The 26,843-nt window shown below is 47.0% G+C and overlaps 1 protein-coding gene across 1 annotated transcript; it reads right to left on the bottom strand.

The window, feature by feature from the left end:
* Positions 1 to 2,067: 2,067 nt before the first annotated feature.
* Positions 2,068 to 13,017, bottom strand: LOC308189804 (solute carrier family 2, facilitated glucose transporter member 3). Its single transcript, XM_080580297.1, has 10 exons — positions 12,863 to 13,017; positions 9,997 to 10,092; positions 8,387 to 8,547; positions 7,879 to 8,119; positions 7,527 to 7,689; positions 6,690 to 6,877; positions 6,201 to 6,305; positions 5,692 to 5,793; positions 5,247 to 5,450; positions 2,068 to 4,803 (listed from the first exon to the last, which is right to left on the bottom strand). The coding sequence occupies exons 1-10, from the start codon at positions 12,875 to 12,877 to the stop codon at positions 4,582 to 4,584; spliced, it is 1,497 nt and encodes a 498-aa protein (XP_080436423.1). The 5' UTR covers positions 12,878 to 13,017; the 3' UTR covers positions 2,068 to 4,581.
* Between the last annotated feature and the right edge of the window lie 13,826 nt (positions 13,018 to 26,843).

Below are 26,843 nucleotides of genomic sequence, written 5' to 3'. Positions count from 1 at the left end.
TTTTGTGCAGCTCAATATGTGTTTGATCTACCCGTTGGCAGGACCTTCTTGATTATGTGTACAGCAGGAAAGAACGTTGTAGAGCGGTACCTTCTCTTGCTCCTCCATCATGGTCCCACAACAGTAGCATCAGCAGACTGTCCATGCAGTACACAGCACCTTCCTTCCTCTCCAGCGAAACTGATGATGTAGCAATCCCCTCAACAAAGTGACAAATATTCCTTCTTTTGGGAGTTCTGATGATCTTATCCACTGAAGAAAGCAAAGCTTAGCAGCTTTGCTTGGAGGTAAGACTGCAGCACTGCTTGGGCTCTCACCCTGGAGCCCTCCCAAAGGAGAAAGAGCATTCCCGTGGTCTCTCTAGCTAATAAGATGTCTGGAACTTAAAACAGAACATAAAATCAAATGCAAAGATACGTGCAGAGGGCAGACACCTGTGAAATTTAGCTCCAATAAATTGTGTTTTCACATTTCTTCTCACAAAAACTGGTTTTCTTGTCTCATATACAAATGAATTCATCAGAAATAACACACAAAAAGTGACAAATATTTGCAGTGATGCCGTGACACACTTTATCTTGCTCCAGCTTGTAAAATAGCACAGAAACCTTTGGTGTGGTTGGTGTAAGTGCAGCTTCACCTGTGACCCTTAGGGACCTTCTCTTATCTATTCAGCAATGGTTTCTGAGAAGGGTTCTCCAGTGATCTCTCAGTGATTCCTCAGTGATTCTCCAGAACTTATTTCTCATTAAAGTTTCACTTCTTCCATTACCTCACTATTCCTTTGTGTTGTCTTCCTTCGTTTGCTCCATTTCAGGTCCAGTTAGGGAGGGGGATACAAAGATTTAGAGTATTGTGCTTCCCACCAGAGCTGATACTTCGCCAGCTCTGAGTACCCCCAAGAAATAATGTGGGGATAGTATCACAACAGCATCTACTTCAGCTGAACCTTAATCACACACACTGCTCTGGGGACTAACCATTTTTAGAGGCCTACACTATGCCTTGAAGGTCTCTGGAGCATCACATGCACCTAGCGAGCCAAAACAAATCTCTGTGTGCAGTCTCAAAGACTTACCTGTCCAAGTTGACCTCTGACACCTGTGACCCCTCTCAGAGCTGAATGACTTTTTTGTGGGGGGGTTGTGGCAGTCATGAGAACTGCCTACACACTGGTTTAATGTGATGAACATTTCAACCAAGAAGAGCTCACCTTCCAGCACTCAAACCACTTGATGTGCACACTTTGTGCAGCCTGTCTTCTGACTCTTGTCATCGGACAGGTTGAACTAGTCCGATTCTAGCTCTAACACATCTTGTGTTGTCTTCGTTTTCCTTTTTCCTCACTTTCCTCCATCCTCTTCATCTGAAGGATTTTATCTCCATACATTTTGATGAACTGTTCTTAGTTTATAGTTCCGTGGAACAGATACAGACCCCTCAGGCTGTATGGTGGAGAAAGAATTGCACTACAACCGGAACTTATTGCCTCATGGGAATAGGTGGGGTGCTCAGTACTCCACATGCAAGAGCTGTGGAGATCAGCACAGACTTGCCACTGTCAAGAATGCCACTGCCCCTGAGCCAAGGGAGCAGTTTCTGACAAGTGGCCTCTCCCCAGGCAGTGAGGTTAATTCTTTGCCACCCTCTGCTCCTTCCACATACCCACTGTGGAACAGTGCTTAAAACAGTGTTTACACAGGTAAAACCAGAGTGGGGCATAAAGGACCCTTGCCAGAAGGAGGGAGGCATTTCTAACCTCCAACCACTCTCCTCTCCAGTTGTTATTGAGAAAAACTGGCGAATTACCACTGAAGGCCCTGCTTAGGGGATTTGGGCTAACAAGAATCAGAGAAACACATCCTTAACTACTAAGAAAAAGGAGTAAGGGAATTCATTAACGTAGTAAGCATGAAGCAGCCATTACCACTAGAACAAAAGAGCAAGTCCAAGATGCTGGGCTAGCCAGAGATTACCAAGCAGAAACTTAGAACATTACAGGATGCAGCCTAGGATAAAGTAGTAGGAAACAGAACTAGAGGGTACAGATAAAACCCAGAACAGGTATTTAGATTGTAATTTTTATTTTAAAAACATTAAACAGTCACAATAAGCTTATAAAAACCATCCAAAATATCCACAATGCCATTACAGAACAAAGAGATACCATGTGAGGAAGACCTACACATTTTGGTCCAAGCCAACACATCTCTAATGCAAAGTGGGGAATGCTCTTATGCACAGCTGTAGGGGGAATTTCCTAAAACACAGATGTCCATATGGAAATATCTCTGCAAGTGCTGGAGGCTTAAAGGAAGGGCACAATCTGTATAACAGAGCCAAAATATGAAAGTTGGAAGTGAGGGTAGTCATATAATACCTCTGAGAATAAATACCTGATAGAGAAGGCTGATGGAAAGCAAGGGAAAATTGGATGTAATAGGATAACATTGTGCAAAGGTGGGAGTACTTTAAATAACATCACAGGTAGTATTTCACAGCAGCAAATTTTACTGATCTCTGCAACTGTTTCTCATAAGGGAAGGTGAAAAATCTCATCACTAGTTTCAGAAAATGCCATAGGCACTCCCAGAATATACTTTGATGGGAACTTTAACCTGCTCTAAAACAATGTTGTCAATGTTTGGGTTATCCATGCTACCACAATTTTGCTGTCATTTCTGCCTTTGAGCCTTTTTTCTTCCTCTTACCCACCTTGAAATCTGGGGGTCTGCTTCTTTTATAGGATGTCCAGTGATGAACTCTAGTGTGAGTTTGCAGGTAGACTTCAATTTGATTGAGACCACAGAAAATGCAGGTCTAAGAACAGGAGCTTGAAACTGTAGCTACCCCTTTGCTAGTTTTTAGATAGCTTGTGCAGGCCCAGACTCAGAACACTGCAGTCAGAGAAGCAACGGTCCCAACCCTTGATAACAGAAGATACTGCATGCATTGCTTTTTGCCTTCCTAAAATGAGCTGTGATAGCTTGCAACTATAGCTTGATAACTGTGTATATACATACACTTGATTGCCTAGCAATGAGACAAAGGGAAGACCGTTACTTACAATGTACCATTTTTGTCTGCCATATCCCATCTAACAGGCAATATTAGACAGTTGCACACATCTACACAACACACTGGACAACGGTGGGCATTGCAACATCATGCAGATCTTCCAGAGGACACAAGGGGCAAAAACATTTGGCCTACAACCAACCAGTGGACTGAGTACTGTAGACCTTTCAGACTAAGCTAACATTCCAGTAGCTCTGCTGTCTACTCCTGCATCTCTATGAACCTACACATGCTGTAACTGACCAGTTGTGTCTACAAGAGTTACATTATGTGCATTCCGTATTTATAATTGTCACATAAGTCGTATGAGGTTAAAAACTATATTCCAAAGATGTTTCACAATCTGCAATTTTCAAACTTCCTGGCCTACTGGAATATAGCAGAGAAGTCAAAAAGGCAAGGCAAAAAAAAACTCACCTTCTGGTTTGCAGTTACCACCCACAGTCATCCCTAATGCTTAACTTAAATGCTTAACTGATGTATAAACTAACAACATCCCCTTGCTGCAATACCACACTTTCCAAGTAGCACTTCAGAACAAATTTTAAAATCACCACTCAAAATATCCCAAATGACACAGGGATTTTGGTTGATAAACAAATTTACGTCTTCTCACCAGTACTGATCAATTATTTGATTCTTTCCAAAGGGCAGAAATAACTTTTAAAGGTGATGTGCAAAATTGGCTCTGATCTACCATCTAAAACACCTGTCTTACTGTTTGGTACTGTATTTCTCCTTTACAGTTTTATTGCACCTCAAGTCTACAGCATCTTCCATTAGAATAGCTATGTCTTAAACATTTTCGATTTCTTTATCTGTACACTTTTGTACACCATTAAAAAAATAAATATTTACAAAGTGACATACAAATAAATAAACTTAAGTAAAAGTATGTTCCCGGTCTGTCTATACAAAAAATAAAAGAACAGGAAAAAAATATGCATGTAACTTGGTCCCCTTTTTCCTGAGGCTGAAAAAGTGCACACTGGATAGGAAAAAGCTAGGAGATGGCTTTTTGGTAGGCTTGTTAAATTCCAGTGCACACTGCACACACACATACAGAGTAGACTCAAAGGGCAGGGGACTTGTTTAGTGGGTAACTTTAACTCACTACAAAAATAGTATTTAAGTTACATTATGGTCACTGCGTGCACAAGTATGTTAATCCCAAATAGCAGTTACAGGTGAGAAAAGCAAAGATACTGCCAGCTGTTGTCCATTCACCTGATGTTTGTGGCAGAGAAGATGAGATTTTTGCTAGAGTGCCAGGCACCTTCCAGTATTTTGACAATGAGATTTGATATCAGATTTGCTTAACGCTGGTAAGCCTGGCAGAATAGCTGGGGGGGGGGGGGGGGGGGGGGGGGGGAATATGTGGGTGCAAAGACAATAGCAGCAGTCAGGGGGAAAAAAATCGTCCCAGTTCTCACGGTTTCTTTGCTCATTCCTTTAATGACTCTTTGAGAATGTAAGAGTCAAAGAAGGGGTGTGTCATGAATCTTAGGCAACTTCTTTGTCAGGTTCTATGCTGTTCATCTCCACCATGGGGTTTTTCTCCACAGGTGATGAGGTTGTGGGGCTGGTTTCTGCTTGTCCTTCAAAGCCCCTGGAGATGTCTTCAAATGTCCTGCCCTTGGTCTCTGGCACTTTGAAGTATGTGAAGACAAAAAAGATGACCAGGAAAACAAGGAAGATAAGGAAGACATAGGGGCCACACAGTTTCTGTAATGAGAACAAAAGCAGGCGGCTTTAATTTGCAGAAAATCTTAAGACTAAATACAAAGCCATTTTCTGTTGACATGTCCAAACTCCAACACCCTTTATTGAATTGTCCTCAAACAAGATCTTTTTCTACAGATCAGGTTGACGTAGGCTTCTGAAATGCTTTAACACTCTTGAAGTGACCAAAATAAAGGCTTTTAAAGGGAAAGCCTTTAAATTAAGATGGCTCTAGGCTACAAGCAGTAACCAAGCAGGGCATAAGGTTAGCCACACTCTAAATCAACAACAACCAGAACACCATGAAAGATTATCCCAGCCCTCTGGCCAAAGCAGGGCCAACTTCAAAGAGATCAGGCTGGTAAGGGTAGAGATTCTACAACCACTCTTGACACCTATTCCAATGCTGCAGCACACTTGCAGTACTTTGCAAAGCAGATCCTTACCTCTGCATAGGGGAAGAGCATTCCCACCAGGAAATTAGAGGTCCAGTTAGAACAACCAGCCACTGCCATGGCTGCAGGCCGAGGGCCCTGACTGAAGAGTTCTGCCACAATAAACCAAGGGATAGGACCGGGGCCAACCTCAAAAAGGGCTACAAAGCCAAAAGTAGCAACAATGCTGATGTATCTGATCCACTCCACAGTGTCCTGCAAGGGAACAAAACACGATAAACTTCAATTTGAGAAGCAAACATGGCACAGCATAATGCGATGTCCATTAACACGGCCTACTTTCATAGTTGTATTATGAACACAGTAGCACAGTTCCAGTAAGAATGCTGTACCCCTACCCTACCACATGCTCCACCCTACCTCCGCCCTCTAACACAGCTGTAGTCCTAAAGGTCCCCCACTGGGGTCAGTCTGGACAAAAACACCAATTACTCACCTTCAGAGCTAAAGCAATAGTCATAACAGCAGCACACACAGCCATGCCACCCAAACCAACTAGATGGAGTGTCCTGCGTCCTGCACGCTCCACCAGGAACAGCTGGAAATGTGACAGAAAGAAAAGTCAGTGACTGTCAGCAAGAACAGAAGAGGCTTCCTCCGTCAGTGTGAGCTGCACTACTTCTTTTTCATCTATCTGTAGTCCTCAGTGTCAGCAGTGATCTCAGTGCAGTTTATCAGGCTGCTCTCTCTTCAACACATTTATCCAGTTCTTGCTACTGCCTTTTTTCCATCAATCTCCCTCTTCCCCTCAAGCACTCCTCACCCTTCACTACCTTTCTCTTAAGAGATTTTTCTTTTTTTCTCCCATTTAATGCACTCTTTGCTTTTATATGCAAATGGTTAGCCCACTGTTTTGCCACAGCACAGCTAGGTATCTTCAACCACATCCCCCGAAAGATCACACGCAGACAAGTTATTTCTCTCAGAAGGACCTGTTCTACTTACCGATACAACAGTGAAGACTGTGTTTACCACACCAGCTCCAATGGTGGCATACACAGGCTGTGTAATACCAGCTCGTTCAAAAATCCCTGTAGAATAATAGAATACCTACAAAAAGAAGCAGAAGTCAGATACCATCACAGTTCTAGTCCTTATGAGTGTGTTCCTCATTCTCTGCCTAATGAGACAGTCTCAACAGGCACTCAGCAGTATAAAAGCACTCAAGAGCACAGAACAGCATGCTTCCGGTCAAGTTTCATTCACTTGATGCACGGCTGCAATGTCTTCCCATGGTGTCTGGGAAAAATGAAAGCCAATATAATTGGTTTCATTTTAGCAATTTCTTGCAGTATCACATGCAAAAAGTATTTTCCAGTCAAGACACAAAAGAGGTCTTTGCAAGCCTAGTTCTGTCACAATCAGTGGTGCACAACTATCCTGAACCACAAGGATAGCCAGAGGCCCAACAGATGAGAGAGAAAGATAACTCACAGCATTGATGCCTGAGAGTTGCTGGGACAGCTGTAGAATTATGGCAATGATAATGGCTTGACGATAGTTTGGAGAACGAAAGAGCTCTGGCACAGTTGCTTTCTTCTCCTGAGACATTTTAGCACTCTCTTCTTTCATCTCCAGGATGTCTTGAGACACATCTTGTGTGCCACGGAGCTTCTGGAGAACTGTAGGGACAAATCCAGAAGTGGAAGGTAGAATACTCGCACAGACAGGAGGTTCCCCCAGCCCCTACACTGCTGTTTCAGGGAGGGCACACTTGGAAGACAGAATCGCCTGCCAAGTCAGTGTTTGGTCCTGCTTTGTGGGAAAGAGCCTCTACGCGTAGCTGTTGCTCATCTTTTCAAACCAGAATTCAGGGTGCTGCAATCACCATGGAAACCAAACCCAGGCACTGTTCATGTAATTTGTGCTCCTAACTTACATTTGATCCCTAATTCTGTTCATACATTTTCCATAGCTGATTTCATCCCTCTGTGGCAGGGGAAGGAAACCCTCCAAGCTCACTGTTAAACATCAGTTTATTCCCTGACACTCAGGAGGAGCTGACAGCTGCATCAGCAGGTCCTGCTTCATCCCATCAGGCCAGTTGCCACTCCTAATTTCTTAATCCTACCAAGAGTCTGTTGGGATGCCAGGCTTCTCAAAATTCCTGGCATTGGTGCAATCTAAAGGATGGGAAGGTAGGTCTGGTGCCCTCTGGGAATCACACCCTTGTCTACCACAGGCTCTAAAGGCAATCCCAGCCTCCCACTCAAGCTCAGGGCAGGCTAGGAGCCACAACAAAGCCCTGCCCCTTCAGAAATGAGTTCTTACCTGCTTGTGCTTTCTCTTCCTCCATCTTGTTGATCAACAGGAAACGGGGGCTCTCAGGGCAGAAAAGAAGAGCCACACACTGCAGGACTGCTGGGATGACGGTAAACCCCAGAAGGAGTGGCCAAAGTGCTTCAGTCCCCATGATTCCCTCCAGGCCAAAAATCTACCCATGAAATGGAGAGAAAAGATGATTTTATATCTGCTAATTCCTTACCTCTATGCCACAAAGTACGACAGGACAAAACATTGTACTCAATGGCAAACGCAGCCCACTTCACAAGGTCGCAGTCCCACACAGCCCTCCCTCACCTGACCTTTCCCCTAAGTACAAGATCAAGTTTGTCAAGCCTACCTGGGCCACCAGGATGCCTACAACAATGCCCAGCTGGTTGAGGGTTCCAAAGGCTCCACGGAGGCTGGTGGGCGAGACCTCACTGATATACATGGGTACAAAGCCAGTGCAAAGACCACAGAAAAGGCCAATAATGAAGCGCCCAATGATCAGCATCTCCACGGCCTTTGCAGTCTTGGATAAGGCCATGAGAGCACCACCAGCAAACGCCAAGATGTTCACCAGCAGCATGGAGTTCCTCCTGCCAGGGTAAAGATAACAAGGCTGAGCTTTAACTAGCAATAGAGTGGGAAAACCACGGGGAGGAGGATAAAGCTACCCATGACCCTCATCTTGAGAGCAGGAAAAGAACAGTAATTCCCATTCAACTCCTGCCTTGACCTGCAACCATTCCTTTCTTTTCACAGCCCATGCATTCTACCTCCCCCTTCCTCTCACCTCTGCCTTCGTCCTCCCCAGAACTCCACTGCTAAGTCACTAATGGCTTGGATCCCTCCTCCCAACTTACCTGCCAAATCGATTGACGAAAAGGCTGACTGAGAAGGAGCCGATCATACCTCCTACTGAGAATATAGCCACAGAAAGGGACCATAATGAGGTGAGAAGCTCTGGAGAGACAGCCTCTCCACTCCGTTGGGACAAAGTTCTGTTGAAGAAGGCCTGGATGATCTGCAAGAGAAACCAGGGGGGTAAAGTGGGTTACAATCCTGTGAGAGGCATTTTGCACTGGGTACGGGGAGAATATTTCTGGAGTCTTCTGTTTTCATGGAGTCAAGCAGCAAGAATAGGACAAAAGATTAAAAGGATGCAGCAAGTCAAGGCGGCACCCAAAGCAAAGATCAAGATAGAAAAATGAGGAACTAAAAATTCAACAAAAAGTTCAGAGACTGGTAGCAGAATGATGAGGGAGGGATTGCTTCGCTGAGCAGAAAGCATTGATGGTTAAGGAAAGTGGCTTTATGTTCTGAATGTTTCTTGATTTGAGTCACTGCTGATGTTTTTTAAGGTTGAGATGGGAGTGAGAGGGAACAAGAAAAGCATGACCAGAGAATGGAGGGGAACATTTATGGCAACAGCAAAAACCTAGCAGCTCTCTGCAATGGAAATAATTTGAGACATGAAGTTTCACTGAGGCAAGCCTGAAAACTGCAGCATTATACAAAACAATCCTTCATTGTTCCTTGGAACAGAATGAGAACGGATATAACTCTCATTTCCAGTTTGAGGCATGCTCTTTGATAATGAGGAGAAGAAGGAGATGCAGCCTCAGAGTGCCTGCCCCCAGCAGAGGGCAGCAGGACATTAGCTAGGGGACACCCCCAGCGCCTACCCCCCCCACCAGCGTGTGATGTGACATCTATTCCTGGAGATGGGGTGGATGTGGTATTAGTGACTCAGTTCCTGAGAGAGAGGAACCATCTTAGTACAACAAAACCACATTTCTCATTTTCTTCATCTTTTCTTTTTTTTTTTATGGTGTAAACATATGATTTTGTCAGAATACCCCAGTCACAACCCTTTTACAAGCACTGAATTTGCACTTGAACTGAAGGAGTCTGAGAGATGGCCCCGAGAGAAACCAGAGCAACTGTAGTCTCTACCAACCTTCTCAGCTCATTTCTGTACACTGCTCACTACTTGCCTTCTGCCCCAGCTGGCTCATTCTGACTCAGAACATCCTGCCTCATCCCCTGACCTGTACAACAGTCTAGATAGTTACTCAATTTGTGACAGATTGGAGAGCAGGGTAGCACAGGGCAGCATTTAAAGTAGAAGAAGCAAATTATGTTTCCTCTCCTCGCATGCCCAAAGGGGAAGGAGGGTTGGGTCAAAACTGCTAGCTAACAAAATGACAAACCCTGAAGTGGCTGATGTTCCACAAAATGGCAGATGGACCCTTCTTTATCTAGGCAACATTCTGCACTCCAAATTAATACTCTCTGCTTTCTCCTTCCTAGTAACTTTCTTGTCCTTTGAATCTCTTCCTTCCATGAATTCAAAAACCAGAACCAAACTGTTAGCTGCTTGACAGACAGCTCCCCCCACCATTCTATGCCTTTTTCTTTTCATCAGCCTCATACCTGTGTTTTTCCCCACTTCACCCATCCTCCCGCTTACCTTCTCAGGAGCATTGATGACACCAGTGTTGTACCCAAATTGGAGAGATCCAATAGCAGCAATAGTAACAGCATAGATAAGGGGTGCAGTAATTTTCTGAAGGAAGAGACAATTGTTTGGTTAATTTATTTGTGCTTTCTACACAACTTGAGCACAAACAGAAGATGCAGCTGTACCTGGCGCTATGGGAACATGGTTTTATCTAGCAAGGGTATGCACCAGTAACAGAGACCCTGGAAACAGACATGCAACTGGACAGCAAAGTTTGGTGACTACAAGAAAGGCCTGACCAACGTTTATAAATCCTGACATTCAACTATTCTCAGCTCATTAATAATGAATACACTGGCTCCATTAGTGGCTGTTATTTTGGGCTGATCTGCTTTATAGAAGAGATTTTGCTGATCATGAAACAAGGGTCAGACTCTTCCTCATGCCAACTGAGAAAGCCACTGCCCCCTTCTCCCCCCCCCCCCCCCAATACATTCTCAGGTCTGCACCAGATCTACACTGGCAGTCACTCAAAAGTTAAAACTTGCACTCTTCAGCAGCAGGTCTGCTTTTCCCAGGCTAGAACTTCCCAACCCTGCCCCAAGGCACATAAGCACAGGAGCCTAGGCTGCCAACCTTCTCCCTTTATTTGTCTTGACACTGAGTCAATACTTGAGGTTTTTTTGTTTATTTAAAAAACAAACAAACAAAAAAAAACAAAAAACAAAGCACAGACCCTGGAATTTGAGGGCATGTAAATTTTATTTATTAGAATTCAAAAACTGCTGAGCCCTCACAGCCATAAAGGAAACAGCTCCAACCTGCACAAGTCCCATAGACTGAGAAATTAAACTGTCAGTAAAAAGCATCTAACATTTTCCTTTAAAAAAAAAATCCAACATTTAAGCCAGCTCTGTTAGGGAGGCAGGGGGGAACAAGTGACTCAGGAGTTGGAACTTACCCAGCCAGTGCTTAATTTGGCACTATTTAAAAGCACACGCTTGTCTCAAGAGGGACCGTAAGCTTTTCTAGAAGTTTTAACAGTCCCCCCCTTCCCTTCCCAAGACTTTCCAATTATTCTCCTAAGGCTGGCAGGGCAGAGATGCGAGGCCATGAGGCCTACTGTCACAGTTCCTCCAGTTTCTCATTTTCCAGCTCGCTCCAGAAGCAGCAGTTCCCAAGGCTGCCAGCGCTCACACTACCCTTTACCAATCTTTTAAGCCAGGCATGTAGGTGCTTCTGGCCTGCACGCTCCCACAAAGCTACCAGCTAGGCCTCAGCAAGCAGAAATTAAGGGAACTGCTCTCATGCATGGCTTCCCCTGCCTACATCATTTAAATATCTCAGTTTGAGGTCGCTTCCTACTAAGGTTAATGCTGCAGGCAGAGGACACAAGATCCTATATTCTTGCATGGGGCAGATGATTCCCATGGTACAATTCACACCTGAACACACCCCAGAGGATCCAAGCCTTTTCTCTGCCACCCTGTGACCGCTCCCCTCGTTTTAGAGGACGAATTGTGGCACAAAGCCACAAGGACACAGCTCTTCCAAAGCACGTGGATGCCAATAAAAGGCCGTTAAGACACCTAAGCGCTTTTAGGACTCCAGGCTAGGTGCCCCTTAGCTGGTACACCGAAGGGGATGACAAAGCCCAGCTGTCCACGCTTCCAACACAATGACTCAACAGAAGAGAATCTTCCCCCTCACGGCTCTGCTTTGTCATAGAGGTCATGCTCGACCTTTTTCTTCTGGGTGCAGCAGGGTCTACAGGGTAACTGCTCTGGAGGCACATCTTGCCCACATGGCGCCTACATAAGCTAGTTACGAGGTCGGTTCTACTACCACCTTTCGTAATGCATTTTCTGGAGCGCTGGCGCTTATTCGCCTCCATCTCCTGCCCAGCGTCACACCACCCAAGACATCACATGGCCTGACCCAGCCTCCCCAGCCAGCCAGACCATGAGCTAATGTATGGATCGTTTGTTACTGCTCGCAGTGCCTCGCTTCCCAAAACGCGAGCGGAGATCAGAAATAGTACAGCTACACCCACCCCAACCAAGGCTGAGGTCTACACGCCGGCGGAGAACTCAAACCGCCACCCCTCCCCTCCGACCACAGGCACCGTAACTCCCGTCCCCTTCGCCGCAGCCTCCGAGCAGCACAGCTTGTTGAGTCCTCCCCGGGATGCCTGGACGAGACCCGAGCGACCTTGGCGGGATGCTCGCTCCTTCCCCTCCTCATCCTCCCACCCTGCCCACCGCTCTCACCAACATGGCGCTGGGGGCCCGCGGCCTCCCTCAGCGCGGCGTTCCCGTTACCGGAGCCACCCCTCCGCACCCTGCCCCGGGCGCAGGCACCGATCCGCCGCTCCCCTTCCCCACCCTGCCCCCGGACGCGGCGCCCACCCGCTACAGGCCCCCGGAGGGGAAAGGAGGAACCGACCCGTGCTGCTCGCTTCTCGGAGCCGAGTAACGGTTTTAACGCCGGCCGCGGCACCGCCACCGGGGCCCCTTCACGGGCAGCCCCCGTCTGGCCACCACCCCCCCTCCGGCCGGCAGCCCCGGGACCAGCCGGGCGCACGTTAATTGCATCGATACCAATTAACCGCGGGGAGCGTCACGCGGGGACACGCGCACGGCGGCGAATCAATCCTCGCTCCCCCCCCTCACCCCCCAAAATAAAATAAAAATCAACCGGCTTTCACAAACACACTACCCCCCCCCCGAAAAAAAAAAAATATTAAAAAATGATAAAAACGCAGCCTTTCCCAAATAAATAAACCAAGCCTTCCCCAACACGCCCGCCGCCGCTCCCTTCCCGGCAGACGGGGCCGTTTCTCCGAGCCGCCCACCCCGCACCGAGCGGCGCCCACCTTCTTGTCGGCCATCTCGGGCGGCAAACGGCTCCCAGCGCCCGCTCGCCCCGCGCCTAACGGAACGCCGGCCCCGCTCCGCTCCTCCGCTGCCGGCCCCGCCCACTGCGACGCCCGCGGCCCACGGGCGGCCCCGCTTTTATGGGCTCCACGGCGGGGCGGGGGCGGGGCGGCACCACGCCACAGGGAGGGGGCGGCCGCGGGCCCGGGGCCCGCCTCGGGGGCGAGACGCTTCTGGGTATTTGGGCTGTTTTAGCTTGTTTTGTGTTATATACAAGTGTGTGTGTGTATGTATATATATATATTTACTACACACCTATAAACCACGGGGGCAAAGCACGAGGTGTGGCTGCGTTTGGTCTCAAAGCCCGTAACCCCTCCGGATCAAATTGGCCTCGTCAAACAACGCAGGGTTTTGCTGTATTCCGAATCGCCCAGATTTTGGAAGCGGGAGCGGTTCGGGTAGAAGCGAAGCTGGGGAGAAAGCCGGCACCTGGCATTTCGTCAAAACAAGAAGAACTGTCCGGGGACCCACCGTCCCCTTCGTCACCCAGTTCTGAGGAACTCGAACGTCGACGTTTTTAATTCCGTTTCTGCTATTTTTTTTTTTTCACGGTCGCCTGACCGCAGACCGGCTACCAGAAATGCGCAGTGCGAATGAGGTGACAATGTCCCCTCACGGGTGCTTTCTGTGATGTTGTTGTTGAAGCGGTACTGCCGACAGCGGGACCGCCGTGTAAAAGGACACGGGGAAACCGCGCATTCCTCTCCCTTAGGCTAGGTGATAAAAGCTTGTCCTCACACCCACCAAGGGGCACCGGGAGACAACGGCGGTGGGAGAGGGGGTTACACACAATAACCCCCGCCCCGGCTGCTCCCGGGGCCATCACGGCAGCCATCAGCCCATCAAAGGCCCATCCCCAGGCGCGCGGCAGGGGGGGGAAGGCAAATTAAGGTCTGGGAGGATGTGGCACTGCGGCTCCCTGCCGGGCCTGCCCCCGGAGAGCCGTCAGCCTCATTGTCCGGGTGTGAAAGCCATCGGGATGAGAGGTGCCGGGGCGCCCTTCAGAGCGGGGCAGGGCGGTGCTGCCGTGCACAGGGGCACGCAGGGTGCGGGGGGAGCGCTTGGGGTTCGCACGGCACTCGTAATGGGAGGTTAAGGAAGTAGTCAAAGGTGGGGAAATGGAAGAATCGAGGCCATTTGGGGAGGAAGGAGCGCGGGAAAGCGGAGGGATGAGGAGAAGAAAGGTTCTGTCCCGTGTAAAAGCGCTGGCTGGCTGGCCGGTACGCTTTCTCTGTGCCTCATCAGGACGCTCTGTCCTTACGTGCCATTAACCCCAATCGCTAACTCTTCTCCTGGGTGAGGAGCTCTCCACTTCGGGTGTGTACATGGGGTGCCAGCTCCTGGAGAGGGACCATGGGCCACAGGAGCCCGCGTACCCCTGGTCCCCTGGAGTGAGGTGCAGGTGCGCAGGGGAGTGTGTGAGCGCTACTGAAGATGCAGCTGAGCCAGCTGGTAAGCACCTGAAGTGGCCTGGGAGCTGGCGAGGAGGATGTTTGTAAAGGAGCACTTGCTTTTTGGAGAGACCGGGGAAATCCCAGAGAGCTCCCAGAGAGGCCTTGGTGCCAGCAGCTGTGGAGGCTGGGATCCAGAGGGAGACTGAGCGTCTCAGCTCGTGTGCTACCTGGTACGCACACACATATATATGTATTTATATGTATTATCACAGAATCACGGAATTGTAGGGGTTGGAAGGGACCTCATTATATATATATTTCCCACTAGTGGACTTCCATGCTGCTCAGTCAGGGAGTGGAACAGAATGAAGTGCTCTTTGTGTTCATGTAACTGCTCTGTGTGTTTGTGTGGATCTGTGTAGCAGTCATGTATATAAGTATATATGTGGTGTATATGCATGTTTTCATGCGTGTGACTATTGAGAATACAGAGTCAGCCTTGTTTGTGGCTGCACCTGGGAGCAAGGAGCCCTGGTAGCCTTGCTTTTACCAGGCTGCCAGATCTGGTCCTAATTCCTTAACACTCTTTGTCTGACTGATCTTGGCTCACATATATTTTTCTTTTCTCCTAGCTTGTTTTCCACTTATCTGCAAGCATAACAAACTCCACCTTGAATCTGATCACTCAGATGTCTCAAACCCTGGCATTAGCTCTGAATATATTCAGTTAGTGGTTAATGTGGAAAGTTACCATATTTGGAGAGGCTCAAAACATCTGCAAATTTCAGAGGCAATCTCTGGACAGAAGAAAAACAAAACAAAACAAAACAAAAAAACATTCTTCTGGAATTGCATCACTCCTACGTTATTCTTGTTATTCTTGACTCTGACTCGTGACTCAATTGCAAGTGCTGGGAAATCCAGACTTGAAGATTAAGTTAATCTAATCTTGAAATTTGATTAAATTATATTAATCTAACCACATACTTCACTGCCAGTCCAATTTAGAAGCAATACAAGTTTAGCTGAAATTTGCTTCTCTGACACAAATGCAGAACACGGTGACATTTCATTATCTTTACAGAACTGTTGGAGTAAAAAGGAGTAAAAAAGAGACACAAGATTAAAATCCATCACTGAAAGCCAAATTTCCCTAAGAAATGTGGGGAAAATACCCCACCCTCCCATTTCAGCTGATTTTCCTCCAGTCTGTATTCATCTGCTGGCACTGAAATATTTAGATTTGAAGCTTGCATCACAGTCTGTTCCTCCTAAATATCAGTTTTGTTTCTGTCCTAGGACACACACGAACCTCCCACATGACAGATTATTCCTATGAAGATCATCTGTTGAGTAGCTATGGGGGAAGTACCTTAATGCCTCCTTAGCAGAGTTATCTGATAGCGCACCAGCTTAAACTACACACTTAATCTGTTTCTGTGAATATAATAGTTATGCACATTATGCAATGTGCACAAGGATAGAGGCGCACTGCAGGTTACCAGTAGCCAGCCAGCCAGATTTTCAAGTGAAGGACCAGGCAGAACTTCATGCTGGTTGCCCCACACTAGGATACACCAGTAGTGTTACCAGCTATGTGAACTGGGACTCACTGAACTTGAAAAGCTTCATTCATTTTAGCTTTGAGAACTTTTATATTTCTAAAATAGTGCATGCCAACTAATGTTTCATTTCCAGAAAACCTACATTTTCCATGAAAAACTACTTTTATCAGAGAATTCAGAATTAAGAGAGTCCTAACAACTAGCAAGCCCGTTCTTATCTTCATTTATCCTAGAGGTTGGACCTGGAAAGTGATCCCACAGAAGCCACCTTGCCGTGGCTTTTTGAGAACGTCAGTGGAGCTCCAACAGGTACAGTTCTTTGACAAATTTTGTATACACAAAGCCTTGGCTCAAGGGACAAATGGGAGAAGACACAGAAAACTGTGCTAATAAAATAAAATGAAATATGATATGATGTAATTAATGGGAACAGGGTCCGGTCAGCTTGAACTGATCAAGCACAGCATCATCACTCTGCTGTCCAAGCTCCTGGCAAGCTACATTTGACCTTACACTAACTGCTTTTTCGCATCTGCCCAGTTTTCAGCTCAGTGGGGCTGCCCCATGAGATGAAGCGCTTTCCAGTCTCCTTTTTCCCTCAAGTTCCTCACCATTCCTTAGTTCTGCATAAAAATTCCAAATAATTTTAGTGAATCCTTTCTTGTGTTTCTTTCTATTTTGTGTGGAGAACAAAATCTTCAGAGATAAGAGGAGAACAGACAAGGAGAATTATTATGCAGTGTTTGCCTTGAAAGATGATTTTGTGCTTTTCTGTTGTTGTGTTTATAACAAAAGAGTATTCAGAACAAAGGAGAGAGAACAAGAGCCAACAAGGGCCAGATGCTTCCCCCACAAACAGTGAGTAACTTCATTGTTGAGAGGAGCTGAGAAAGAGTGGGAGAAAAAAGGAAAGATAAAAGAGAGAAACAAGATGATAGGTGGGGAATAGGTTGGCCCATAGACAGGAGGAGCTTAAGAGTGGAAAGAGAGGGAAGGGGGAGACAGAAGGCCAAAAACAAAACAAAACCAAAAACAAAGGAATAATGAGGTAAAGAAAGAAAGAATTAAAACAGATTAGAAGAGCAAAGTAGAAGGAAAAAAAAAGAGAGAGAGGGAGAAAAGAAAGGAAAAGGCAGCTGCAAAGTATGTGAGAAAAGGGATAACATGAATTGGGGGAAAAGATGAACACAGGCGGATAGAAGTGCAGGAGGAAATTGCAGAATTGCCCAATGAGAAGAGCACAGACACAACACTAGAGACTTCATGTCACTAATACAAAGTCATCTTTAACCCCTTCCCTTTTCCATGGTGAAATGTAGGTTGGAGCCGATGTCTCTGAAAATTTTCCTAATTAACCTAACTGATCAATCAAATCACTAAAGTCAAAAGCTTCTAATACTGCAACAATCAATTGCAAAGAGGAAGTAACTTTCATAAATAATAATAATAAAAAAAAAAAAGCAGAAACCAACATGCTGAAGAGTAAAAGAGTAAACCGCAAACTGTAGCATCACACTGAGGGCTGTTTCCTGAGCTCAGCTCTGTGCTACGAGAGAGACGTGACAAGCCCAGTCATCTATGTTTTCCTAGTCTTAACGCCCCATAACACTTTAGGCCTCATCTCTTCTTTTGCTCTAATCGATAAAAGACTCTGGCCCAGCAACGAGGACACAAGCCAACTTTTTTTCTGATTGATGTTGCCAGGGCAACCAGGCTTTCTAGCAAAGACAGAGGCCATATATCTGTGTATTTGTCTTTTTCTTGTGCCATCAGTTTTTATTCTAACATTAGTCCACATCTAAGGATAGCTATAATGAAGTGTGTGCAGGTGACTCATGCAGAATGCTTTAAAAATGTTGCTTTCATAAGCAACAGCCCTTCTTATTGATCCTTCTTCGTTTCTGCCTCCTTTCCTCTGGTGTCTCCAGGAAACAGATGAGCTGAAACTCATCTGTTTTGGAGCATCTGAAACTGCTCAAAAGCCCTCAGGACTGGGACGCTGAAGGGGCTGTGAAGGTGGGTGGCGTTGGCAGAGCTGTCCTGGGAGCTCAGGGCTGAGGTACCAGCAGTCTGCAGGGCAGGAGAGAGGAACTTTGGCCAAAATATCTCTGGTGAGGGTTTTTTATGTTTGTTTTGTTTTGTTTTGTTTGTTTGTTTTTATATATATCAGCCACTGGATCTTACCATGGTTTTCTCTACCCTGAGCAAGAAACTGAATCTGAGGGGCAATAGATGTAAACAGCTGTCTACTTAAGTTCAATTTTAAAACATCAGCTTAAGTAGAGGGGAAAAAAAAAGTACCAATCAGCAAAATTAAAAAGATAATTTCCTATTAATGTCCTGAAAAACAGCACGGCGATATGAAAATATACCTGGTTTAGGGGAGCGGTTGGGTGAGGGGTGGTGGGTTCATGAAGAAGCCAGGAGAGGAACAGAAGGTATTGGATACAGGGAATTAGAGCTGCAGTTCAGTTGAGTCATCAGCTGACCCTTCCCTTCTTCTCCCGAGGGTTGAACAGAGTGGGCTGTTTTTGATGAGCATTCCCAAATTAATCTTTACTTCATATTTCTCAGGAAGACATTATATTCAGGAGGAAAAATTACATTTGTTAAGGGGAAACAATTTTTCTCTGGAAGTCATAAAAATAAACCCTCTCAAGTACGTGCAGGGCACTTAGCCAGCCGAGCAAAAGGATGATGGGAAGTCTGACGAACTCAAAACTATTTTGTCTAGCTGCTTAACCAGAATTTGTCTAGCTGCTGAACCGGATGCAACCTCGCAGTCACACAGGGACTGATCAGAAAGCATTTGGTTCCTCACGGTGTTTTATGCCTGGCCTGGTCAGCCCGGCAGCGGTGCGATAGGTGCACAGGAGGTGAGCAATACTGCCTGTTGGCACGGGGAGCCAGCCTGGGCCTGCACACCGTGGCATAGGGTGGAGGCATTTCAGCAGTGTCAGCTGCCTTATCTCATGGCCCCATTTCGGCATACTTCTCACACCCCAACATTAGTAACAGAGGGCTGTGCACACATCCAGTGCATATACATGGAGTATGCAGAGTCAAACCCACCCCCTGTACATACACACTCCCTAGCAAACACACACGTTAGACATACACATATATTGACACAGCAGCTCAGGCACACAAATACACTGGCGCATAACTGGGCACAAGCAGAGCTGCAAATTCAGAAATGCCACTGCTGGAGGAATTTTTCATCTTGTCATCTGCTCCCAGGTATCAGGCCTGAATCACAGTACGTTTCCCAGCAATTGCACGAAGGGTTGTAGTGCAGGGGGGCAAGGGGAGGGGAAGCGGGGACCAGGGACTGTGAAAACTGGCTCAGTAAGACTGCATGTAATTACATCATAACGATTCACAAATAAACAAAGGAAAGAAAGCCTCTGGCTGATCGCTCTCTGTTTGAACTAGATGATCTTAGAGGTCTTTTCCGGCCTGACCGATGTGATGATTCTGTGTTCTGCAGCCCTGGTCCCCTCACTACAGCAGTTTAAAATTATCTTCTGTTGAGCTGGCAACACTCGGGGATGGCAAGATTTGAGTCTCCCCCTCTCCCTTTAGCAGGTTTGTTTCTCCCAGTGGGATACCAGCGGCTAAGCCAGATAGCGCATAAGGTTCAGCATTCCTCTCCCAGCAGTAGATGCTCTGCTCTGCCCTGCCCTGTGGCAGTGTTAACCCCCCCCTCTCCTAGCACCTTATATCTGCTGTTCAGTAGCAACGAGCAGAAGGAGCAGCACATGTATCGTTACAAGCAGAATGAGAAAGGAGGTGATATGAAGAGTGCTCTGAAGTGCAGCACACTGCTCCTGTCCAGGAAGGACAAGGTTAAACCACCTCTAGGGTGAGCCAGGTTAGATAGCCAGTCCACCTCTGCATCTCAGTCGTCAGAGATGGGCCAGAAAGCATTCTGGCATACAGCCCCATCTTCACAGCCTGGCAATTCTTCCCTCCCCTCCTTTGGAAACGGCATCAGCAGCCTTGGATAGGCATCTCCCCTACATCGACTGCTCAAGCCACAGCAGCCTTCCTCCCTCTTGCAAAACTGAGGCCACTGACACAGCTGCTGGCCTCACCCCAGCCCTGCCCTTTCAGAGGAGAACCTCCCTCCAGAGACAGCTCGTTCTCCCAGGGTTTGTGTTGCTGGTCCTGGAAGATGGCCTGCGCCCTTCCCGGACAGATGCATGACCCTCCCAGTCGGAGCACAGCTGCACCATGCTGCAGCAAGCGGGGCAGTGGCAGGCTGCGTGCCCAAGCCCGCTCCCCAGCACGCTCACAGGGCTGGCTGGGGTGGCTCAGGACAGACAGGATGTGGTCCCTGAGGGAGGGCTGTGTGGGGACCCAGTGGAGCACAGAGCTTCCCCACCCTCGGGTCGTGCTGCCTTTTATTTTGCCCTGTTCATGCAAACACATTTGGCTCTTACACCTTACACCCTCCGTCCTCCCCCAGGATCATTCACGCACCCTGTCACGGCTCACTTCCACTCCTACACACACGTGCATCTGCTTGCCCCCGGTCCTCCTCATCTCTCCTCATCTCTTTGTAAACCAGTGTGGTTACCTTCAGCCAGCCTGTCTGTGCCAGGGTGCAGTGTACACAACTGCTCATGCGTGTTTCTGTGGGTAGGTGGAGGATTTGCAGGGGCCTGCATTACACTCGCTTTCCTTTTATAAAATATCCGGTCTGTGTAACTTCACGTTCTCGTACAGATACGGGCTGTGTGCTACTGCAGGCCTGTGCAAATAGTACTGCCTGAGATTACCGGTGCATGAATTCATAATATTGAAATGTGTACGTGTGTATTCCTTTATGCCCACGTATATATGCACACAAGTTTATATCTGGGCATACATTAAAACATGTAAACATATTTATAAACAAGCTCCTATACCTACTTCATACATAGAAAGGTATGTACATATGCATACATCGCTGTATTTTTTTTTTATATCTGTGCTTGTTTGCATTTGTGTATATACACTCTTTGTTCATGTCTATGTACACCCGTGTACCTACAATCACCTTTTTCCCTATGTGAAATCTTACATTTCTGTTGTTTATTCTTAGGTGGCACCTGCCAATATTTATACTCCTGTGGCTATATACATGCAGTTTTCAGACTTGGGGCATTTACTTTCAGATGCAGTTTGTCCAAAACTAAACATTAACATTCATATTCACATTGACAAAAATTACAGCACAACAGAATCCTACATAGAAACTTCTGTAGGTAATGAAAGTTTGTTTGTTTGTTTTTTCATAGCATTTTGTCATGCTTCTCTCTTTGCAGTGATAAGATCACAAAATGCAGAAAAGGAGAAAGCTCGAACAGCAGGAACATGAGTTTTGTTGAAAGCACTGAGAAACTCAACACTTTTCACCCAATCCTCAAAAAATAGAATCAAATCAAATCAAATCTGTACTCTCCCAATCAATGTGAAGTGCAACACTTCCAATTTCGTACAACATTTGCAACAGGGTAGGCCACAGCTGTTGTTCTGCACCGCTGTCCTTTGCTTTAGCCTCTGCCCTTAAAAGACTGTGCCTTGTACACTAGTATCTTTTTTTAGCTTAGCCCTGAGCAGGATATGATTTGTCCCTGCAAAATTCTGCATGCCTGCCTGAGAAACAGGGTGTTTGGGATGACTGGGTATGTGGTCATCCCTCTTATCTCTGAAGAGAAGTTGCCACAAAGGGTGCAACGGGAATGCTGACCTAGTGTGTGTTCCCATCTCTTTCCTGATACATCTCCTTCCAAAACCATGAGCTGCAGGAGATGGTGTACAGGTTTTCACTGTATGACACGAGGTTTTCACCTCCTTTCTACTACTGTCCCTATTTTTCCCGTAAACAGCAGAAATTCAGGAAGCAGAGCGAGCTAACAGCTGGTTTACTTGCTCTTCAGTCCTGGTATCTCTCCAAAAGAAATAATTGAGATTAGTACAGGTACACTAAGTGTAGGGAGATGTCCTTGGTGTTCCATGGGAGCATCTTCCAGCAGAAGCTACTGTGGGAACTGCACAGGAGTCGTGGCTGTTCTGGGCCAGGCCTCTCCCAGAGAAAGCTTTGTAAAGTGGAAATGTCACAGTCTTGGCTGCACAGCTGCTTTCTTCCAACCCACATTACTCCATCTAGTCCTTCCCTAGAATATTTTGTTTGCTCCAAAACTGCTCTCACCTCTTTCTTAGTAAGGAAAAGGTCAGCTGCTGTGAGGTCAGGGACTCTTTCAGGATATGGCTTATAGGTAGAGATGGTTTAAATATCTTCAGTATTGAGAAGCTTCAGATCCGAGTTCCCTAGAGATCACATATTATGGGACAACAGCGAGGAAACAGGCTCAGCCCTGCTCTGTGCCTTTTCATCTGTGATAGCAACAGTTTCATAAAGCATCTACGCCACTTTTTCCAACAGGGGCTTCACTCTTGGAGACATCCCTTCAAGGAAGATCACACAGGTGCGTGTCACACAGATAAAAACACAATCACGATTGGCTCCAACCCTCCTGTGCCTGAGCAGACAGCCAGTGAGCGCTGGGGACTAGCTGCCCATCCCACAGCTCCAGGTAGGGCTGAGGTGGTTCACAGGGAAAGCCACCACACATGTTTTCAGGAGGGAAAGTGCTTGGCCTCAGGTCACTGGTTCTGCACGGATTTGTTCCGGTTTAATTGACCAGGTGGGAACAGGGTGCACTTTGTTTGAAAGAGATTATGCTCCTGAATTAGCTCTCCTGCCAAGTCTCTTATCGTTCTGCAAACAATGGGAGTATGGGGAAACGGACCTGGGAAAACAGAGGCTGGATGCATAAGGAAGAGCGTAGATTCCTCTGTTGATGACACAGATAAGTAGAACTGGCCATTTCCCAGCTCAGAAATTAAACTAAATAAATGAGATGGCAGGCCTAGGATAGCAAGGAGACATAGTGGAGGGACTGTGTACTGACTGAGAGGCAAACCAGCCACAGGGAAAGACAGAGGCATCCATCCAGTCTTTAAACCTGTTCTCTGCAGCCAAGGGTTTTCTCCCCACAGCGTACCATTTTTAAGCATCAGTCACTCCCTGCCCTGTAAAACCCTGCCCTGGCAGGGCCCAATGCCATGTGTACACCCGCTGGCTATGTGGCTTGGTTTTACCGTGTCATGTCACCCTCCTCTAACCAGGCTTCTGCTTTTTGCCTTCTCCCTGATGGTCGGCTTTCACGTTCTTCACTTCTCTCTCCAACTCTCCTTCTATCCATCATTTTCTGTGCACGCCCTTTTCCCTGATGCTGTGTTTTTTCCCATACAGCGTGCATCTTCCCGCACACTCCCCCTGTCTCCCCCGCTGCTCATCAGCGGCTCCTCCTTCCCCCGGCTGTGCTTCTTTATACATCACACTTTCTCTCCCCGCTTTTCTCTCCCCTCCTCCCTGCTCACCCCCCGGCCTCTGCAGCTGCGCTCCCCGACTTCTGCCCCGAGGCCCCTCGGGAGGGAAAGCGGCGGTCAGCGGAGGGTTAAAGCGCGGCGGGGGCGGGCAGCTGCCCTCCTCCGTCCTTGATCGCTGCCATCAGCCTCCGGGAGCCCCCGGGAGGCAGGAGCCGGGCGCACCCCGTGCAGGCTCGCACGTCCTCGGCAGCCTGCGCGCAGCTGGGCCCCGCGGCCGGGCGCGGGGGGGGTGGGGGGGTGGGGGTAGGTGAAGCTGGGTTTTGGGCAGACGGAGCTGGTGGCACGCGTGGGGGCCTCACAAACGTGAGGATCGCAGGGGGTGGGTGCGGTGAGGGGATGTTTTAAAAAGCCGAAGCACATTCAGCATCCTTGCCGCCGGGCTCGGCCACTCTGCGCAGGTCCTGCGCGCTGCGTGGGTGCCTTTGCTTGCCTTCATCCCACGGCACATCGCTGAGTCCCGCTCAGTGCTCCTTCCTCCTGGCCTGACCCCACCCCACCCCCCAACACGCACATCTCCGCCCTGCAAGCCCCAAGCAGTGAAATTTCTAAAGAACCAAGCGCTGCGCAAGCGGTCAGGTCAGCCTGATGGGCTTCCTTCCTCCCTGGCAAACTGCATCTCTTAGGCAACGCAGAGAGCAAAAAGAAAAACACACAGACTGAGATTTCTCAGGGGTAAGAACAAGAGCAGACGTCTCTTGTGGAGGCATCCCTGCCACCCTCTGCTCGGAAATACAGTAGTATAATTCAGAGGGTGGAAAACAAAGAAGTACCAAAGTCAAGGAGTACCTGGCCAAGTGAGACTAAGCATGGGAATTTGGGTGTGATGTCAGGAGCTCTGCCTCTGAGCCAAATGTCCCCAGCTGAAGGATTGCTGGGTTATTCCTGCTTCTGGTACATCCAGCCGGAACCAGGCACAGAATAGTGTGGTATCTTGCCAGATCCTCAAGCTTTAAGGGATCACAGAACAATATGTGAAGTGTTCCAAAATGTGCCACTAATTTCACACACTCCATCCACGAGGCACGTATGCAAACATCCCACTTCTGTAGCTCTGTAGGACCTGGGCACCTCACAGCCCTGATTCTTCACAGCATCCCACTGAAAAGAGGAAAGATCCTTTTCCAGATGCAAAACTGAGGCAAAGGCAAACTAAGAGTAGATCCCAAACTAAGATGCCACAAGGCTGAGCACTTCAGCATAAACACTTTCTCAGCCCTTCAGATGGAAACCAAGAGACCAGAAGGAGAGATTACTGTTTTTTTGCTACTATGGACCCCAAAAGCCAACAGTCAGGGGAACTGTAATGCAAATTAGCCTAGAGGAAATCGGTAAAGCCCAGCACTCTCCAGGCTATGTTGCTTTACCCAGCATTGCTGGGAGCTGTCTCCCTCCAGAGGGAACCTGTAACCTGTGCCTTTCTGAAGCCACACTCATCCTTCTCCTTTAAAAACAAAGGGGAAAAACAAAAAAATACAAACCCAACAACAGAAAATCAGCTGCTAAAGAATCTGTTCTTTCTCCCCATTGACTGGGTAACTCTACGATTAGTGCAATACCCCAGAACATGAGACCCATACTCAGCTTCTCCATTAAAGAATCTTTTTTCTACCTTCCTCTTCATGGTCTTCATGGATCCCAAAGTTGCTGATGAAGAACAAACCCACTCACTATGATGCTATGAATGCTTTTTTTAGGTCTCATAACTCCCTATAGTAGTCCTTAAAATATGCATCTTCTCTGCCTACCATAATAAGTTTAACCATGCACATGGTCAAAAACGGAGCAAAGAAGCTCCACAATAGAAGCCAAGACCACCTACCTGATCTCTGTAACTCTGCCAGGTAAGGTAGGGATCATGCTATCTAATGCATGTACTGTAGCTCTGCCTAATTTGTGGGCCAATGCATCTTTAACTCTTCTTTGCATGGGGATGTGTCCCTCTGCCCAACCCAGAATTTGTAATCATTAACTTATTAGGGCGTCCACCAGTCAAGTTGCTTCCAGTGGTGAGAAGGCCTTCATAGGGAAGCACTCTAAGATAACACGTTGCATTTCATGTGGTGTCTGATCTAGCAGGCATGCAAACAGTATTTTCAGAAAAAAAAAAAAAAAGAAGCAATGACAGAAATTTGCCTCCAATATACAACATTCACTGAGTGTGCTTTTTTTCAGGAACAAGTTTTTTAGGTGTAGTTGCCTAAGCGCTGACTCTCACCCTTCAGATTCATAAGTTCCTCTATTGAAATCTGTCTTAGTAATGAGCACTGCACTACTTGTTGCAGTAGAACAAGTAGCTGAACAAAGGGTGGGTGAACTGCAACACTGATGTGGGCCTGGGAACTTCTCTCTCAAGGGAGGAAGGTGTGTGAACAGGCGATACCAGTGTACAGCCATCGAGGCCTATTTTTTAACTCCATCCAGTGTTCTGGCACTACGGCCACCACATCACTCCTTTTCCCCAACTTCAATACTCATCTGTCTTTCTAGGTCTTCTTTTGGTACCACAGACAATGACTGAGACAGAGAAATTGAAAGAAGGATGAAGAAGATCTGAAGCAAAAAGTAAGGAGAAAAAAATACCTGTCTTACAGAAAATGAGGGAAGGACAGGAAAAAAAGAGCAACAGAAAAACAAAATGCAGGTTAAGACTATACATGAAAGGAATAACTATGTGAGAAATGTATTTGCAAAAGACAAGAATAATAAAAAATGAAGAAAAGAAGAAAGAGAAACAAATACATCTGATATAGAAACATTTCTCCTTACTGCAGCTATATTCTTCTGACTTGCAGAAAGCAATTGGGTAAAAGTTGCGGGACAGCATAAGGGAAGGATGTTCTTGCAGTGTTTTTGTGCCAAGTGAAGTAATTAGTGCAGCAATGGGGGGGGGGGGGGGTGCAGAACACATGCAGGACTCCTTCAGTATCCACAGAAGAGTTTTCTTCTAAGCTGTTAAATCATCACTTCAGTTACTCACTAGCTTGGAGGTCTTCAAAGTTTCTCTTGGTCAAAAAATATCTCCTGAATTATACCTAGTGTTAGGTACAGGCTCTCTCTGCAGCTCTTTGTGCCATAAAGGAGCTGGGCACCACAGCCATTCAGCCTAACCTATGCCAAGAGTTCAGGTTTCCCTGGGAATTTGGGACCCTGAGGCAAATCACCTTTACCAGGTCTAAATACTTATCAGATAACACATTCTTCAGCCTTTCAGAAGAATCACTGGATCAGAGACAGAGAGGACAATGTGCTAGTCACATGAGACCCTAAATCCTGAACTGACCTAAAAGTGCAGTGAAGCTCAGAACTCCATAAATGACCGATTCATATGCAACTGATCCCTAATCAAGTGTTAATGCAAGATTTCTGGGAACACCTTAAACTGTGGGGTGAAATGTAGTAGTAAAATACATGCATCACCACTATTGCTGGGTCCATACAGCAGGCCCAGGCCTCCCCCAGATCCCCATTTTGTGCAAGGCTCAGGGCAAGACCTGGAATTATTTCCCCATGGCAGC

This window comes from Anser brachyrhynchus (assembly GCF_964034855.1).
Source record: "Anser brachyrhynchus genome assembly, chromosome: 1".
Taxonomy (NCBI): Eukaryota; Metazoa; Chordata; class Aves; order Anseriformes; family Anatidae; genus Anser; species Anser brachyrhynchus.
Note: the sequence above shows the minus strand (reverse complement) of the source record. Positions and strands in the feature narration are given on the sequence as shown.